A 19,463-nucleotide genomic window follows, 5' to 3' on the forward strand; every position below is an offset into this window, starting at 1 on the left:
CCACTGTGATGGTGGCACACACACACACACACACACACACACGCACACACACACACACACACACTCTATAACCGAGATGAAAAGTAACGAGGGACGGTGGCGAGCCATCCATCTTGTCTGCGAGGTCACAGAGGGTGGAGGTGGGGGTGGGGGGTGTGGGGGTGCGGGTATCCCATAGGCCGGCGCGTGGGGTTAATTAATGAAAGTAGAGTCTACACAGCACCTGTCTGCCGCCCAGTCACTCTCTAGATATGTGTGTGTGTGTGTGTGTGTGTGTGTGTCTGTGTCTGTGTGTGTGTGTGTGTGTGTGTGTGTGTGTGTGTGTGTGTGTGTGTCTGTGTGTGTGCACGTGTGTGCGTGTCTGTGCGTGTGTGCGCGTGTGTGTGTGTGTGTTTGTGCGTGCGTGTGTGTGTGTGTGTGTGTGTGTGTGTGTGTGTGTGTGTGTGTGTGTGCCCACCCTTCTCCTCCCTCCCCCACCCCAAACACAGGAAGGCAAAGCACCAGCAGGAAATTCCACGTCTTGCTGTGTTGCATTGTGATAAGATAGACATCCCCAGAAGATATTTGCCATTCATCGTACCCGATTCCCCAAAACCCCCCGCGGGGCCTTTCAAAATCCTCTAAGGTCTTATTTGTAGGTTAAAGCTGAGGAAGGAGCCACTCTGGGTCGGCCACTCTGTCCTCAGCCTGTTTGTCTGTCCTCAGCCTGTTTGTCTGTTTACGCGAATCATCCCGTCGTATTTCATCGCCAAACGGGAAGAGGTGAAAGCGCCTTCTGCAGGCGCGCCCTTATACGAGGCGCCGAAGTCACTCTCTCCTTGGTGGGGGGCCAATGAGGACGTGGGGATTAACATCCGCGGCGATGAAACGACTAGCTTTGATTTGTTTTTGTATTTCTGACATCGACAGAAAGTGAATTATGCACCTGATTATTGCACATAATTCACCACAGAAACAAAGCAGCTGCAGTTACAGAGCATGGGGATGATTCATCTGTTCTGAGTCGAGCATATTGTTCGCCATCTTGCGATCGCATAATTTGATGCACTGGTGCCTTGACCAAATGACAAACAAACCATGAAATGGGAAGGCATGCTTGGCTCTTTGTCATTAATTCCTCCTCTGCCACCCAGATGGTACAGTACGTGTCCTACTGTGATTCAGCCCCACAAACAGAGTCAAGCCCTTAAAATAGGTTGTGGGTGGGATTTCTGACGAGTCACCACATTATCAGATTATAATTGTTGTTGTTGTTGTTGTTGTCGCCAACCCGTTCTCACTCCCAAGGCGCCACATTTTGCCGGTTTGTCAGTAGCGCTGAGACGTCAAGTTTTGACGTGACGGGACGCCATGGCGACGTTGCATATTGACAAAACTATGCCTAAATCTAACCAAAACCCTAACCTCACAAAAATATACCTAACCCTAACCTCACAAAAGCTATGCGGAGAGAAAAATGTCGTATCTAAAGTGGAATTTGATCACGAGAGGTTACTGTTACCAGTCAAGCGCTACAACCAGGTTAGGCACAGAGGCACCTGGCCAAACCCTTGATTTGAGTAGTATTTGAAGCTCCAAAGCGTGCCTTTTAGTTTTTGTAATCTTATAGTGACGCATTAGGGAGTGAAAATGACAGTGCGGCAATAACTGACGCCTATCTGTGAGAATGTGTTGTTGTCCCAGGGTATAAATGACTACATTTGGGCTTCAAGCTTGAATTTATTTTAGAAAAATCCCGGCTTCACGTACGTAACTAACCGTCCAGGTACGGTTGAAACTCTACCACTCGGCCACATACGTATAGTCCCACGTCCATGCACTCACCGGTCTTAAAGATCTCGTAGCGGATGGAGAAGCCCGCCCCGTGGGTCTCGTAGTCGGTCACGAACTTGATGAAGAGCTGGTTGCCGGACGAGACCACGGGGGAGGGAGCGATCTTCCCGCAGTACTTCCCCACCAGCTGGCCGCTCTCGTCCACGCCGTCGCGCACCTCCACGTAGTCATACCTGGACGTGACACAGAGAGAGAACAGCACGCGGTCAGACATACAGTAACTGTGCTTTTGACAACAGAGACGATATACTTAAATGACTGGATTTTAGTCTTTTAAAACCACTTTATATTCATTTGCAGGTTTTTCTCTCTTTGTTGCGTGCATCTGTTGTACCCTGCTGTCTGGCTACAGAAGCTGCAACCAGTTGAACATTCTGTCATAATTACACGTTCCAATTTATACGGTATGTGTGTACCACGCATACTGTACACACACACACGCACACACACACACGCAAAGTCACACACAGAGGCTCATAAAGGTAATGCAGCGTTTCGCATCAGTAACGGGGGGAACACATAATGTTCCGCAGTAATGAGATCTCAGGTTGAATCGCAAACACACACACACACACACACACACACACACACACACACACACACACACACACACACACACACACACACACACACACACACACACACACACACACACACACACACACACACACACACACACACACACAACACACACACACACACACACACACACACACACACACACACAAACTGTGTGTGTGGCAGATGGGTGCATTCTATACGAGAATATCCATTGGAAGTGATTATATGGCCCTAGTTGGCTGGTATACAGAGAGACCAGGTGTTAACGCTATCAAAAACAGCCTCATCGCGATTGCTGGAGTGTGCACACACATACAGGACAGGCTGCGCTCGTACACACACACACACACACACACACAGTACACACACCACAGCCTACTCAAATGTAATTTCAGACCCGCGGCTATTGACGGGAGGAATGGCCTAATTGAGTCAGCGCGGACTTTTCTGGGGCAAGGGAGGAAAACAGCTTTGAAATGTGCCCTATAGGAACATGCACGCACGCACGCACGCACACACACACACACACACGCACACACGCGCGCACACACACACACACACACACACACACACACACAAAGAGATCCTGGCATGTGAAACATAAGACACAAGAGCAGGGAGGAATTGGAGTAATTGGTCAATGAGGGTGGTCTCAACACAGCTCCCGATTATCAGGATAATAAAGAGAGTGTGTGTGTGTGTGTGTGTGTGTGTGTGTGTGTGTGTGTGGGGGGGGGTGCTTACACTACTTATACACACAGTTGTGGTTTTTCCACTGGTAACTGTGCATGCATGTGCATGTGTGTGTGTGCGTGTGTATGTGTGTTCTATAGTCTTCTGTATATGAGTGTGTTACCATGCAGGAGTGATGAGTTCTCTGCACTGCAGAGTGTGTGTGTGTGTCTGTGTCTGTGTCTGTGTGTGTGTGTGTGTGTGTGTGTGTGTGTGTGTGTGTGTGTGTGTGTGTGTGTGTGTGTGTGTGTGTGTGTTCATTCTGACTGACATGGGGTGAGTGCCACACAGCGAGCTCAATTGGCCTCAGGTTTCCACGGCATTTAATCGGCCATAATGCTCATGACTTCAGCTCTTAATATAGAATGAATCTTTTTATTTTATTATCCTCATTACCCAGCATCGTTACAAAGATGGCTGACACACACACACATACACACACACACACACACACACACACACACACACATTCAAAGAAAAGCACAAGGCAATGCACACATGAACTCAGTGGTGGAAAGTAACTGAGGACATGTACTCAAGTACTGTACTTAAGTAAGATTTTGAGGATTTTTTTTTACTTTACTGGAGTATTTCCAATTTCAGTACTTTATACTTCTACTCCACTACATCTCAGAGGCAAATATTGTACTTTTACTCCACTACAATTATTTGAAAACTTTAGTTACTAGTTACTTTTCAGATTTGGATTATTATTACAAAACATACATTGTGTGTGTGTGATTTTAAAATAGCCGATCTACAAGCTCACAACACGCGTTATGAGCTTGTCGATCTGCTATTTTCAAAAGATTTTGATACATTTTTAAAACTTGAAATGGGACATTTCTGCATAGTGACTACTTTTACTTTTGTTACTTTAAGTACATTTCGATGCCAATACTTTTGTACTTACACTGAAGTCAATTTTGAATTCCAAACTTTTACTTGTAACAGAGTATTAATCTACACTGTGGTATTGATACTTTTACTTAAGTAAAAAATGCGAGAGGTTTTTCCACCACTGCATGAACGTATACCTATGCACTCTCTCTCTCTCTCTCTCTCTCTCTCTGCTTCCCTCATTATCCCCTCTCCACCTCCCTGCTCAAATATGTGCCTTCTAGGCATCGGGCGTACTTTCAAAAGTTATGCTTGAGTCCCAAATTACTGTCAAAACACGGGCCCTCCTTAGCGGGGTCGAAACTCACTTAATGCGCGGTTATTTCACACAAAAAGGCGATTTACACTTTGAATGACGGCTCGGGGTGGGCTAAAGCCCTCAGGTGGGCGCAGACAAGTAACCGCATGGCCCCCGCCGCGCCCACTGTACCGCCGAGAACAGCTTCCCCCACCTGCCTTGAATTAAAACGGGCGCAATTGTGAAACCACAGGTGATGTGGGAAAGGAGGGGGGTTGGAGTGGGGGGGAGAGGGAGGGTGTGGGCCCACCGGGCTTACGCACAGACATTAGAAAATATTATGGATAATGGTTGGTGCCAGCAAGCTACACCGGCCGGAGGGGGGTGTCATAAAAAACATTGGTTCTTAAAGTGGGGTTCGGGAACCACCCAGGGGTCCTTGGGGGGGGTGGGGGGGGTTCCAGGGGGTCCCCAGCTAAAATAGTTTAACAATCATTTTAACTACTTTATCCATTTATATATCGTCTATTCAAAAATAGCAGATCTACAAGCTCACACTGCGAGCTTGTACATCTGTTATAATTTGAAAATGTTTGATTTTTTTTTACATAAATCTTCTCTTCTGGGGGTCCCTGGCACAAAACCTTTTCGGATGGTGGTCCGCGGCCGAATACAATATCAATTTGGGGGTCCTTGTCAAGAAAAGGTTTGAGGAACCACTGCAAAGAGCATGAGAAGAAGGGAAGGAAAAGTTCACCGCCCTGAGGAGGAGGAGGCACATACACTGCGATGGACGGATGACTTCACTCGTCTTTTTTTTTCCCCCCGAGCGGCTGGAGTGATGGGAGGTGATACGGCGCTGTCAGCGCACATCAGCCTCTCTCTCCCCTCTTTCACCCGGGAAGAAGACTCACTGAAGGAAAGGATAAGGCGAGGGCTGGGCAGGAACCCAGAGGGCTGGGCTTTGCTTTGGGCTTTCTCTATAGTCTTCTCTAGAGACCCCATGGGGCTGGCAAACCCAAGCCCCGATACGCCGGTCCCACCCCCCCCCCCATGTCTAAAGCCCACTTCTCACTTCCCCCTTAAACCTGCCCCTAAGCTGGGGTTCCAAGTCCCTGTAGCCTGCTCTACACATGGAGACGCACATCAGTTCATGGGTTGAGAAAATAATGTGGGAAAAAGACATAGTCGCAGGTGGATGGGCTCAGGCCAGCTGAGCTCTTCAGATGGGTGTTTTTGTGCTATGATAGAGAGCACACCCGTTGTTACTGCAGAGCCCCATGCGCTATATGCCTCTCACATGTTTGGCTGCTAATGAGCTCGCTCCCTTTGTATGAACCGTTTGATATGACTCTTTCTCTCTCTCTCTCTGTTTGTGTCTCTTTCTCTATCACTCTCTTTTCCTCCCAGGCTTGTGGTTTTAGAGCAGTTATCTCTCTGAGTTATACTTATAGCGGCGTGTCGGTGTCTCACGCCGAAGATAGCAGATCTGCAAGCTTAAGAGCTTGTAGATCTACTATTTTCGGTGTGTGTGTGACACCGGTGCGCGGCTAAAGTATAACGCAGGCCTCTCTCATCTCGCTCTCCAGCTGTGGTAACATTCCTGACTCTGGCATACAACAACAGCACTCTTGTCTCCGCTACGTTTATCAGCCTCGACTCAGCAAAATGAAATCCCAGCTTAAGGTTTGTGTTGGCTTGGAGGGTTGGGGTGGCGGAGGGGGTGGATGGATGGTGGTGGTTATGTGGGCACTTTGTACCGCCAGCATCCGCTCCGCTGTTGTTTACAGAGTTATTTCTACTGCTTGCTTTTAGGGCACACATCGGACACGGGTGTCACTCATTTGTGGGGTTTAAAGCAGCGCGCTAACGCGCGGGATTGTGTTTCCCCTACGACGTCATCGTGCAGCTGATATATTACACAGTAGAATCCTGTGTGTTGGTGTAACCCTGACGACTGTAAGAATGGATGGTCCTCGAGGGTGCACTTTTACAATATCGGAGTTAAACTGACACTGCAGGACTTTGCTATGCGAGAGGGAAGCGAATAGATTGGAATTTCATTTGTGGTGCCGGTGTGACGACGTATTGGCTTCTAACAGGTGTAAAATTGGATGCGAGTTGGATGCCGGAGTCAAACGAACACATTTTGAACGCTGTGCTCGTGAGTCTAATGAAGCACAGTGTTTCTTGGGACTGCTTTAGCAATGAGGGAAGAGCGGCCAGGAGGTTACGAAATGGAAGTCTTCCTTCCTTCTTTTTCTAGCCCTATACAATTCTCCTCTCCCCTCCGGCACTGTACTCCCTGTTCCCCATATCTATCTTCCTCTCTCCTGTGATTTCCTCTCTCCTCTCCTCTCCTCTCCTCTCCTCTCCTCTCCTCTCCTCTCCTCTCCTCTCCTCTCCTCTCCTCCGATGTCTGTTGGCTTCCAGCTCATGGCAGAGGGCATCAATCTTCTCTGGCCCCCGCTCTGTGCTATCAGCCCACTTATAATTCACCTCAGTAGCTCTGCCTCTGCAAACCCCCCATCCCACCCCCACCCCCCTCCCCCTCCGCTGCCAGAACCTCAGCATTGCCAGACATCTAAAATATGTATGCAGAGATGAGTCATAAGAAGAAGAAGAAGAAGAAGAGGAATAACAAGAACAAGAAGAAGAACAAGAAGAAGAAAAGAGCAAGAACAAGAAGAGTAGGACACACTACAGCAAGTGTGTGTGTGTCCGTGTCCGTGTGTGTGTGTCTGTGTGTGTGTGTCCGTGTGTGTGTGTGTGTGTGCGCGCGCGCATGCGTGCCTGCATGGAGGGAAGCCAGAGAGAGTGTGTTTTCCTCTGCAGCCTGTTCTTGCAGGCTCCTTATGCACCACCCTCCATGAGAGAGGAACAAAGTATCTTACTCCCCACTACCTCCCTCTTTTTCCCCCTTTTCTAGTCTCCTAGCACCTCCACACACAAAAAAAACTGTTTATTGCGATTTTTACTCTGGCACATCAACAGCCGCCTCAGATGGCCCTCATAAACATGGCACAGCGGGAGGGAGAGGAGGATGCAGATGGAAAGGAGGAGAGAAGAATAAGGCCCCCGGGCCCCTCGCTCGCTCGGCTCTGCGCCCGCGACTTGCGAGGAAAGAGGAGACCCGCTTGTACAACTATCCTCGCGATGTGGGTCTCTGAGGTGTCTTCTCTTAAATGACTGGAGTGTTAAAGACAGAGGAACTCCAGAGGTTCCTCTCCGGTAACGCGTGAAGGGCCCCGGCCCGGGCTCTTATCATCTGGAAGACATTACAGGGGAACCCGCTTGGCGGGGCACGCCGACGCCTCCCAAAGTCTCTCCGGTTGCCAGCCAGTGTTAAACGTGTCTGTAATACATTTCTCTACGCACCTGCAGGGGGGGGGGGGGGGGGGCGGGGGGCAGCTAACAGGCAATATGGAGATCATAAGGATCGTGAGGAAAACCCTGTGAGATGGGGAGAGAGAGAGAGGGGTTGTGGGCTCTCTCTGTGTGTGTGTGTGTCTCTCTCTCTCTCTTTCACAGAGCATGGCCTAGTTTCAAGCCCTGGACGGTCCCACTGTTTCAATGAGTTCTTCGCCTCTCTCTCTCTCTCTCTCTCTCTCTCTCTCGCTTCTCTCTATTCCTGACCTGCCAAGTTAAATTTAGCACCGCCTCCTTGGGGCACATATTATAATTTGTTATTTTGTGTTGCCGTATAGCTTTGTTTTTGTCTTCCAGCTGCACCGTGCCCTCACTGTAACAACCATTTGTCTCGTCTGCTTTGGACTGGGGGTGGGCCTGCCAACATGCACACACACACACAGACGCACACAGACACACACACACACGCACACACACACGCACACACACACACACACACACACACACACACACACACACACACACACACACACAGTGAGCTGCCTACCGCAGTGTTAATAGTCAAAACGGTCTGCCAATCCAGCGGGGAAATTAAAGGGAAAGGAAAAAAAAGGAGGGGGGGGGGGGGTGAATCTAATTCTCGACGACCTTCGCTTCACCGCCTCAAATGTATTAGTCTGCCTTCTTTCTCCAGGCACAGAGAGAAAGCAATCCGCTAGTGTCAAACGAGAACATTAGCCCTTCTTGCAAAGCCAAAGAGGAGACGACAAACCACGGGGCCTAACAATGTAACAGTTCTATTGCCTGAAGCTTTCCCATGGAAATAATCTGTCCTCCCTCTGTAAACGCCTGCTTGATATGGTTCCACAAAAAAGCAATACAATCTCAGGCAGTCGAATAACACCACTACGGGCAGGCTGCGTACAGGCCCTTATACGATCCGTTACGTGTTTTAATCGAGCCATTTATAAGCCCAAGCACGGCGTGGAAAAGAGAACAAGTGCTTGTTGTCGTACCTTCCTGCGTTATAGGCTGTGTGACGAGAAAAGAAACAAGAAGTGTTCTGCTTTTGCTTCTCCTTTTTTGAGCGTGCACTGCAGCTCGCTATCGCACGAAAACATGTCACCCTAAACATGTCAAAACATCTCTTAGCACGGCAAAGTGCAGGGCAAACAGCCCTAAACAACAGGCTCGAGACATAGCTCTGGGAGGCCTGGCGAGACTTAACAGGGGAAAAGTCCCCAAACGTTGTCAGCTGTCAGGAAAACTCCAGCTTGGTTGAATTCAAGTGTTACCAAGATGGCTAACAAACTGTCACTTAAGGCCCAGGCATAACATCATTAACGTTTGTACAAGGGGGTCGTGACAAGTTGATCTCTGACGTGCTTTTTCCAAGCCTGGAGGGGACATACCTCACCGAAATAAAATAGTCTCTCTCTTTTTCTCTCACTCTCGGCCCCGCAAGTCTGCATGTGACATTCATTAACCCACGACAGAATAACAGTTTCCCCGGGCCCTGTCCAAGTTTAATGACCCCACGTCATGTTTCCCTTGACGGATGAGGAAGGAAGAGGTGACAGGCCGGTAACTGAGTCTCCAACTAAATGTTCTCAAATGAAAACATTACCCCTAATTGAGTTATTAACGTTATGTTTTCGTTTGGGGAGAAGGCCTCAAGAGTGGGAAACTTAGACACGGGCCATTATAAGAAATCGTGGGGGCTCTGCCTCTTTCTCTTCATCAGTATGTTTTGTAGATCCTGGAAAGATTTGGGTGGGAGGCAGACCTCTGATCCCGGGGACCCCACCCAGTGGTACCAGTCACCATCTTGATTCCAACTGATCACAGCCGAGATGTTTAGAAGTGGGCGCTTGTCGCTGCAAAGGGAGGGAGGGATGGATCCGGGGAAAAGAAACGATTAATTTGCTACGCCAACCGCCACAGCATGAGTGGATGGATGGATAGATGCAGGGATATTCCCCGCCCAGCACGCACAGCTGCACCCATCTGACCAGCCTCCAACCTCACTGGGTGTCACCCCCACATGGGCGAGCTCAGTACTCTCTGTATTTTTAGACGCCACTGCTGGTTCAGATTTTGTGGGCGCCTCGGTCATGCGTTCGTAAAGCATATTCGCCGTCCTAAATGGCAATTATCATTAACATTGATGGATTTAGCATGCCTCCATCCATTAGCTTTCCTAATTACACTGTTGAGAGATCTGCTGTCGCCAACAATCAGATTAATGAATTTGGCTATTTAGACACAATTATTGCCTCTCCCTCCCTCCACAACACACACAATAATCCTTTATTTGGAAGTATGTGCCGAGGCGGACGAGAGAGGGAGAATGTTGCCCCCGGGGGGAATCCATCCAGCTCGGCACGTACGTGTAGTACCCATGAGAGACTCCCTTCGGGAGTTAGGAGGCTAGAAAACAAGCAGGGGAAATAAAGGCGACCACAAAAGCTCCTTGTTAGCGAACACTCTGAAACCCTTGTGCCTACTGCCCTCTGAACCCCTCGGAGATGGCGATACTGTATGTTTAGCTTTCTGCTCGCACAGGGGACTGCAAAGTGGCCCTGGGGCCAAAACAGATGTGTACTTATTTCAATTCTACCCCCTTCTCGTGCTCTCGGACAGCTTCCGACTTCCAATTGCCCCATTTAGATCATAAAGCGTGACAAATAGGTCACAATAATGCGATTATAGTAACGTGAATATGAGTCAAGTTGTTTAAGGGGCAATGCATTTGTGGTGATGTGGCTGCTGTTATTTAGTCATGCGGCAAAGAGTGATTTGTTTTAAGGGCTCGGCAACCTCCTCAATTACACCGCTGATGTAATGTTCTCACAAGGCACATGCAACGGCCACACAAGTGGTTCATATATCATCTGAAGATGCATTAGAGAGTTAAAAGCGAGAGCATAAATTCTAATTGTAATCAAATACATACATCTCAACGCCACCGCCGGCTTGGAAACTGCAAAGAGCTGCATTGTGCAATATTTTTGACAGGCCTGGAAAATAAAATGAGCTGACGGTTTCATTGAGGTTTCAATGCTATACCGGACTAAAATGTGTACGTCAATGTTGTTTATTTCCCCTTAACACGTTAAAATACGGCCCTAGACTTCGGGCTCCGCTCACCAAGCTCCTGACAAAACCTCTTGCCACTTCAATTGCTCATATTTATTCAATAGCCCTATGTTATACTTCATAGTAAATAGCAGATCTCCATGCTTTTAGGTTGGCAAATCATTGAAATACATTTTTTTTAATACATTCTTATAAAAATTCTAAAGATTTCTATATATTTTTGAAAATTTGTAAAATGGGACATTCTGCGTAATGGGTACGTTTACTTTTGGTACTTTAAATATGTTTTGAGGGCAATACTTTTGTACTTTTACTCAAGTATATTTTGAATACCGGACTTTTACTTGTAACAGAGTAATTCTACATTGTGGTATTAATACTTTTACTTAAGTAAAAAGCTGAGCGGTCGTTACGATGGCTTGTTTCCATACAGAGTTGAACTGCTAAGATACATTTACCTATCTCTTCACTTGTATGAAAACAAAAGACAACCAGCTTGCCTGTAGTAGCTATACGTTTGTCTCACTTTTGTGACAGACAAGGGAATGGGGAGCTAGAGGAAAGTGCCAGATGGGAGGCTTGTTGTCATAATTCCTCTTATTTATTGGCAGGAACCGTGTAACACACAATGCAGCTTTTAAGATTGCGAATACAATGTAATAAATAGTTGTAGCTATGAACAGGAAAAGCTTTGGCGGAGAGGTATCCGGGTAGAGTTTCTTTCTATTATTCATCTCTTATATCATGAAAAAAAGCAAGACTAACTGCAGTTACATTTAGAAATTGCCTCGGGAAAAACGGAAATACGCATTTTGCACTTTCCTCTGTTCTAACTGAGCTTTGGAAATCAAACTGCTTAGCTTAACACCACTTCTCCGTGTGTATTGCAGTTGGCGACGTATGCAGATATGAATATTCACGCACAGGCTTTTGAATATGAATGAAACGCGTACCATTGGGTGAATTTCTAGGAAAGCGCTTCATGAGAGCAACACTGGACTCTAAGAACACTGTATAACGAATAGGATGTATTCAACAGTCCTTCATACACACATACGCCTACACACGTGCAATGTGGCAGCTATATACTGTACAGCCTGTGACAAGAAGGCAGCCTGTAAACAAACTTGTGGGCGATGCAAGTTGCGAGAGAGAGAGAGAGAGAGAGAGAGAGAGAGAGAGAGAGATGGAGAGTCCTCCATGGACGTTTACACCACTGCTTGGATGATAAGCCGTTTGTTATAACGATGAGAAGTCATGGGTAAAGAAAAACGGGACTAGATCGGAGTGGGGGACGATGTGGCAGTGGCAACGGCAAGCCAGACGTGAGCCGTCTTCCATTAAACACACCCCCCACCACCACAACCCCCCAGGAGCCCTGCGGGAGTCAGTGGCACGGATAAGACTCTGCCGTGCCTCGCAAACCCCCCCGCTGTGGAATCGAGCATCCCCCGTCCCTGGCTGTCTCAACCCCGCTAGTATAATGAGGGTCCGCAGACAGACGCCCATCTCTCTCAGCCAATTGCGGGCCGCGGTGACTTGGCAATGGGGCAACCCCGCGATGATTGGACGAGGGATCCGCAAGAGGCGCACGAACTGTGCCCCCCCGTAAATTACTACTGGTTATATCTGAGAGTATAGGCTTACTACGGGCCTTTTTCTAATGAGCAGAAGTAGGACAGTAGTGATGCCGCTGATGAAACAGAGAGGTAATTGTACACAACCTTGAGCCAGTGACCTACTGAAACTCAGTCAGACTAAAATTAGACATGTGACCGCCGCGTGACCTTTCAAGAGCTACGCAGGATGGCTGCCAGCCAGGGAGGCAAGAGGATAGCACGTACCCCCACCGTCTAATGAGCTGCCTCTATGAACTGGGGACTCACAGAAACACTTAAAGTAGCGAGGTGGGAGGAGGAGGGGGGGAGGGGGGTTGGGGACAGGAGCAGAGGAGAGGAGAGGAGTAGGGGGGGGTTGGGGACCAGAGGGGGAGGGGAAGGGGACTTGAGACTGGGGTCACCTAGAGGTAAAGCCTTTGGCCGCTGTTCAGAACTCCTTGTCTCCTCTCCACAATGGAGACAGGAAGGGAGAGAGAGGGGGGGAGAGAGAGAGAGAGAGAGAGAGAGAGAGAGAGAGAGAGAGAGAGAGAGAGAGAGAGAGAGAGAGAGAGAGAGAGAGAGAGAGAGAGAGAGAGAGAGTGAGTGAGTGAGTGAGTGAGTGAGTGAGTGTGCAAGCAAAGGAGCCAAGTTGGAAAAAGACTGAGAATGGGCAATGGATTGGAGACAAAAAAGCAGCAGCACTAGTGGGCATATGGGTGCTAACACGAGTAAAGCGTGAGGTTTAGAGCCGACCGATGTATAAGCCATTATTTAAATTGTTTTATCGCTATAGGCAATTAGGCAGCTGATGATGCAGCACATGATTATGTGTGTAATCTGTATTTTATATTTGCTTATTAAGGGTTAGGGATAAGTGTTCTTTTCATATACTTTAATGTTTAATGTAATATACTTAATTAAAACATTTTAGGTTAATAATAAAATAGAAAAATTAGAAAAAACAAAGAGAAACTTGAGTTTTTCAAATTGGTTTAAAGATGTTACACTTTTTTTCCCCTGTCTGTCATAACATCGGTAATCGGTGGCCTCTTAAATCTGCCATCAGTCGGGCTCTAGTGAGGATTCATGGCAAAGGGGTCAATATTGCCTGACACACTCTTTCTCTCTCTCTCTCTCTCTCTCTCTCTCTCTCTTTCTCTGAGTCTGTTATATGGCTCCATGCTGGCTGAGAGGCTTGAGGGCAACAGGAGTAATAACTGCACTGGGATTTATTCAATTAAATGACCCGCCCCACCCCCACCCCTCCCCCCCTGTCTCTCCAGCTTTCTCCCTGAGTCCTGTGGAGGCCAGGTCAGAGAGTCAAAGTCTAGTCTGGGTCTCAGTGCTCTGTGACCCGGTCATCTGGCTGGCCTTCAGGATACTTGGCACACAGCCCCTGGGACTGAACAGGGTGCGGTGGAGAATGACAGAGCAGTTGGACGGTGTCTTATACACAAGATACAAGCACACACACACACACACAAAAATGTGTGTGACCTTAAACCCCCGAAACGCCTAAAGACAGCCGGGCTATTTCTGTCCTTGAAAAGAAGGAAGGGGATGATGATAAACATGAATGAGAAAGTATTTTCAGAGTATGCGCTGTGCACGCCAACATGTTTGCTGACGTTGGGTTGGGTTGGCAGATCGGTCGATTGCCAGATAGGGACAATTTCCTGCGAGCGGTGATCGGTGCTTGGATAGATCTGCGTTTGACGAATGACACGTCCTTCATCTCAATACAGTTTTGTTCACACCGCCCGCACAGAACGCTCCTCTGGTATTTCCAATGACGCGGCACTTTGAAAGCCAAATGGCCCCGGCGTGCTGCGATGGTTTCGAGCCAAGAGGTGCATCTCATCCAAAGCATCGGACAGAGGGGCCACCGGCACGGCATTTACAGGGGCCGATCAAAGTGCTGATGGCCGACCGGGCCCCTGCCAAGTTTTGGAGGGCAAGCCGACCCTTCCATTTACTGGCCCGCACTCCAGTGCCTGCCAACTTGGGAGGCCGTCTGGCTGATAATATTAGATACTCCTGCGTGCGTGTGTGCGGGCGTGCGTGCCTGAGAGTGTGTGTGTGCGCGCGGGGGGGGGGGGGGGGGGCCTCACATGCCCCATCTCTCCAGGGGTGACCCTGAGATCAAGGGTAGTGGTACTGGCACTTCCAGCACCAAACTGAGCTAAAAACACTGCATTTACAGCCTTTTATTTTTCTTAGAGAGAAAATTAAACGTATTACTGTCACAGCACAGAAAAAAAGAAAAGAGTAAAAAAAGAGGCCATAATTAACGTTGCCAATTTAGTGGAGGAGGGATCAAGCGGGTTTGTGGAGCGCGTGCGTCTAACTCAATCAGAGAGTGGTAGGGCCCCGCCCCATCAATCACTGTCTGCTTGCTGCCGAGGCCTCTCCTCCCCGAGCCAAGAGGAAACGCCAACGGTCCAATGGCCAACCCGTGGCGTGCACAAACACACAAACCCCAAAACGCCTCTGGGGATGCGAGGGGTTAAACAGGAGGAACCCCTGGCTTTCAATCCTACGCCCGCGTACCTACCACAAACAAACTTCTCTTCAGCCCGATCCCCCTTCGGGGGCCACGCTTGATTGCTTGGATGAATGGCGTTATAGGTGCTGAATCTACCCCCCGCCACTCACCCCCCCTTGCGGATCCCTAAGCACCGGGGCTTTAGGGCAACAAACAGGCCACATGGGCGAAGGGGGACGCATCAATCAAAATCATGAGCCCCATTCAAGGTTAGGCCACCAAACGAAACATGTCTGACAAGCCTGGACACGCTGGATTAAAGCCCCCCGCAGCTCGAAACGGGCCCTCATCAATTAGACTAAGAAGATCTCCCTCTATGTCTCTTCACTCTCTCTCTCCCCTCTGGGACAGACTGGAAGAGAAGTGAGATGTTTTGGGAGGTTCTGTTTCAAACTAATGGGCCCCCGACTACTGCTCTTCTCTCCCACCAGCCGCCACCCACATCTCTTCATAGCCTAATTATTCCTCATTCAGCCCAACCCCCCCCCCCCCCCTTTGTTGTTTTACACACACACACACACACACACACACACACACACACACACACACACACACACACACACACACACACACACACACACACACACACACACACACACACACACACACACACACACACACACACACACACACACACACACACAGGCACGGCGCGCACACACACACAAAACTGAAAAGAATTCAGCATCTCGTACATGGAAACACAGCGAGCAGCAGAAACCTGTAGCTAATTATGTTATATGAGGCAGAGAGAGGGGGAACAGAGAGCGAGAAGAGAGAGAGGGAGGGGGAGAGAAAGAGAGAGAGAGAAACAAACAGAGAGAGGGTGAGTTGGCTCTCATTGCCAATGTCTTCTGGAAACAGAAACACACATAATTGAATTATAGCCTGAGCGTTTAATGCTTTTTCATCTGTGCTGGCAGGAAAAACCCCAGTATGAATTTTCTTACAGTCCATAGATGTGTGTCCAGATCCAGAGTAGAGATTACCAAACACTGTCCTCTAATCATGCGCCATGCTCGCGAGAGAGTGTCTGTTTCGTATAAAACAGCACAAGACGCGTACAACTGAACTTCCCCGGGCTGCGAGGGCTACAGTACCTCTTCATTTCAACAGAAACTTCCATATAGGGAAACTTGTACTGGAAAATGAGCACATCGTCCCTCTGCCAGAAGCAGCGTAATGACACTGGATCCCTTGCCCTGGCGAACACGAGTTGAGGCTGACTCCCAACTCGAGATATAAAAAACACACACAAAACAAAACACGGCCCGAGATGTTGTACGGTTTCCAAAATCCACCGTTGTGTGAGAGCCCTCCCCCCCTGGTGTCATCCGGTTCTCCTCTTCCTTCGCTATACCTCATTATTTCCCTCCTCCTCCTCCTCCTTCTCCTCCTCTACTGTGAAGTAGGAGTTCCCCCTCCTGCTGTGAGGGAGAGAGAGGCTTGCCTGGCGGCCGGGGTGAGCCGCGATGCCCGGGGTGCGCATGAATCAAAGAAGTGACAGAGCAGCGGGGAGGACGGCAGATGCCACGACCAGAAAGCTTTTCAATCAGACTGTCCTTCCAAGCGTCGGCCAAGGTGAACACTCCACCATTAGAGAGAGAGAGAGGGGGGGGGGGGGACCCTTCACCCTCTACTGGCTGGGCAACCGCGTGTGCGCGCACACACACACACACACACACACACACACACACACAGCCACAGGTACACAATACTCGCAGGTGTGCACCGATAGAAACACCATTAACCCCTTTTGTTAGAGAGAGAGAGAGAGAGAGAGAGAGAGAGAGAGAGAGAGAGAGAGAGAGAGAACAGGGGACTGACAGAGAGAAATTATGGTTAAAACCTAATTCATACTTCTTTGTCGTACGACCGCGTCACTCACCGAAAAGAACCGATTTTCAAGTGAAAAATGTGCCACGAATAGGTTTCTGACACTATTCTCTGTCTGCTGTCTGGCCCTTTCTGCCCTCTGGCTCGTAATGAAGGTGAACATCTCCCCAGGGGAACATTTAATACAGCCAGCCTACTTTCATTTGGGAAATGCTATTTACAGAGCTTACAGTGGGTCAACCTGTCTCATTACATTTATGGGAGCTTAGGACATCGTCTGACTATGTAAACACGTATTCCTCATTCAGAATAGTCATCACAGGAAGTTTTTTTCCACACTGAGCAAATAGAGTTCTGTATAATTACGATGAAGAGCAAACTAATATATTCAAAATAGATTGCGCTTTGTGCCACCGCTGACAAGCTTCTTTTCTTCCCCTCTCCCGAGGCACACTGTTTCAATGTAATTTGGAGTGTACTTTGATTTTCATTGTTAGGAACAGTGGGAACAGTTTATTTGGAAAATGCAAGGTGCATCATTTCAGTGGTTATTACCAAATACTACAGCAGAGGCCTTCTCCCCACACACACAGGAGGAAGTGCACGACAACAACAGAAATAATATTCACTAAGGCTGTATCTCCAACAATCCACGTCCCCCTAGTAGGTCGCCGGAGATCACATCCTTTCCCGTCTTCAAGGGCCGTCCACCGTCCAAGGAGAGGGAGAGAGAAAATAAAAAAGTCCGGTTGCATTCCTGCCTTATTTATTTTCTTCTCTGACAACGGCTGATGGACAGCCACACAGACGACTTATCCATTTTTTATTGTTTGGTTCCTTGCCTGCGGTTACCTCAACGAGGGGCATGAGAGAGATATGTCATCCGGAAGGGGAGAGAGTTATGGTGCCTTGCTCCCCTGCTGTGAAGCTCCACTGGAAGTGAGAATCCCCCCCCCCCCCCCCATTAGCTGCCCCCCGCCGCCCCACCTTGCCGTGGCGCTCCAGCATGCTATTCGGGTGGTGGTGGTGACTGGTGAGGTATTAAAGTAATTAAGGAAAGTGGTAACTTTCCCCCTTAAACCAACCTCCCGTAGTGTATTTTCCTCTCACTTCCAAGAAACAGGTGGCTCTCATTGTTTACTGTCAAAGCGGCATGTGAGTCAAAGATCCTCTCTGGGATTCCACATAACAAAAGGGGCCAGTGTATGAGGGGGCGCACCGCATATAGACCCCGGGTATGGCTAAAAAACTCTCCCCCTGTTCAGCTATACCCTCCCTCCCTAACTGTTAGTCATCTCTGGACTCCAGACCTGGCAAGGAATGCCACGGGGAGGCAGGATGTGTATTGTCGTGGACCACAGTGGAGAATGTTTGCCTTCTCAGCAGGCCAGGCAGTTCTCTTTCGGGGGGCAACTCAGCATGGGGGGGGTTGAGTGGCAGGGGGCTGGGAAGTGTGGAGGATTATGTGTGTGTATGTATAGGGGTGGGGGGGGGGGGGGTGGGCGGAGTTGCAATTAAAGAAAAAGGAAAAAGAGTGGTTTTCCAAGCCTCGTTGTGAGGTTATGGGCGGCCTGGGGGGAGCGGTGGTTGACTTTTTGAGGCGCTGTCAGGCATGGGGGCTCTCCCTGACTTTCTCACTCACAATGGGCCGCTTGAGAAAGCATTCCCCGAATATCTGCACCCCCCGCCCCCCTCCCTCCCTCCCTCCCCGCCCCAACTGCCACCACCGTCATCCCATCTCCACCCACCCACCCACCGCCCTTGGCTTCTCAGGACTGCACAGGCCGTCACACTGGAATTCTGTGTTCTCTAAAGGGTCCTGTAAAGACTGTCCACCCAGGCAGAGAGACAGGGGAAAAGAGAGAGAGAGAGAGGGGGTGCGGGGGTGGTGTCTGGGAAGGGTAGACATTCTCTTTCTCCTTCCATTTTTAACTCCTCTCTTTTACAAAAAGGAAGAAAAAAATGTTCAGGCAGCTGTGGAGCAGCCTTGGCTGGTTGGACTGCGAGGGATTTCAGTGTGCTGCTGGGGAAGTTTTTATTTTCTTGGTCTGGTCAGCAAATCCGAGGCCATCAATGATTCATGGCACTGTCAAGAGCACATCATACCAAGTAGAAAGTCTCCGGGAGAGCAGCAGGCGATGAGGAGAGAGAAGCTAGCAGTATAGCACAACACAAAACATTCGCTGGCCTTCTATTATTTCACTGAGCTGCATTCTCAATGGTCAGTCCTATTGAAACAGGGAAAAGCTCAGCCTGCCTGCCTGTCTTATACAATTAGATCGACTCACCCGTAAGTGAAACCTGTCTGTCACATGTTTCGTTACAAATGCACCAAAAAGCTCCTATCCCCCCTCCAGATGGCTGGACTGTCACAGCCAGACAAGCTTGACAGCCCTTATCAGATCAGAGAGAGAGCGAGAGAGAGAGAGAGAGAGAGAGAGAGAGAGGCACAGGGAGAGAGTGAACCGCAGTAATATGTAGTATATATATTTATTCAAGTTCTATGGCTTTGCTTCTCAGTGATTTTCGAAACAAATTCCCTTCAAACATTTGCTTTGACGCCGGCTGCGCCTTCACCTCAAAGTGAATTAGCCAGGAGAACAGTGAGTGGGTGGGTGTGTGTGGGGGAAGGTGCGGGGGGGGGGTCTGGGGTGGGGCCCTGCAAACTCCACTCACTCCACTGTGCAAGTCTGCAGGCGGTGCGTGAAAGGCAAACACGCTCGGCATTCAGAACGGTAGGGCTCACTTAGTC

General features: G+C 49.0%; 1 protein-coding gene across 3 annotated transcripts in view; it reads right to left on the minus strand.

Moving 5' to 3' along the window:
• Positions 1-19,463, minus strand: part of nrp1a (neuropilin 1a) — an 80,929-nt gene that overhangs the window by 53,154 nt on the left and 8,312 nt on the right. For all 3 annotated transcript variants that reach the window (XM_080418370.1, XM_080418371.1, XM_080418369.1), the window contains exon 4: positions 1,825-2,006. In XM_080418370.1, the coding sequence (XP_080274496.1) occupies positions 1,825-2,006 (182 nt within the window). The remainder of the gene's footprint in view (positions 1-1,824; positions 2,007-19,463) is intronic.

This window comes from Gymnoscopelus braueri (assembly GCF_963280865.1).
Source record: "Gymnoscopelus braueri genome assembly, chromosome: 21".
NCBI classification, from domain to species: domain Eukaryota; kingdom Metazoa; phylum Chordata; class Actinopteri; order Myctophiformes; family Myctophidae; genus Gymnoscopelus; species Gymnoscopelus braueri.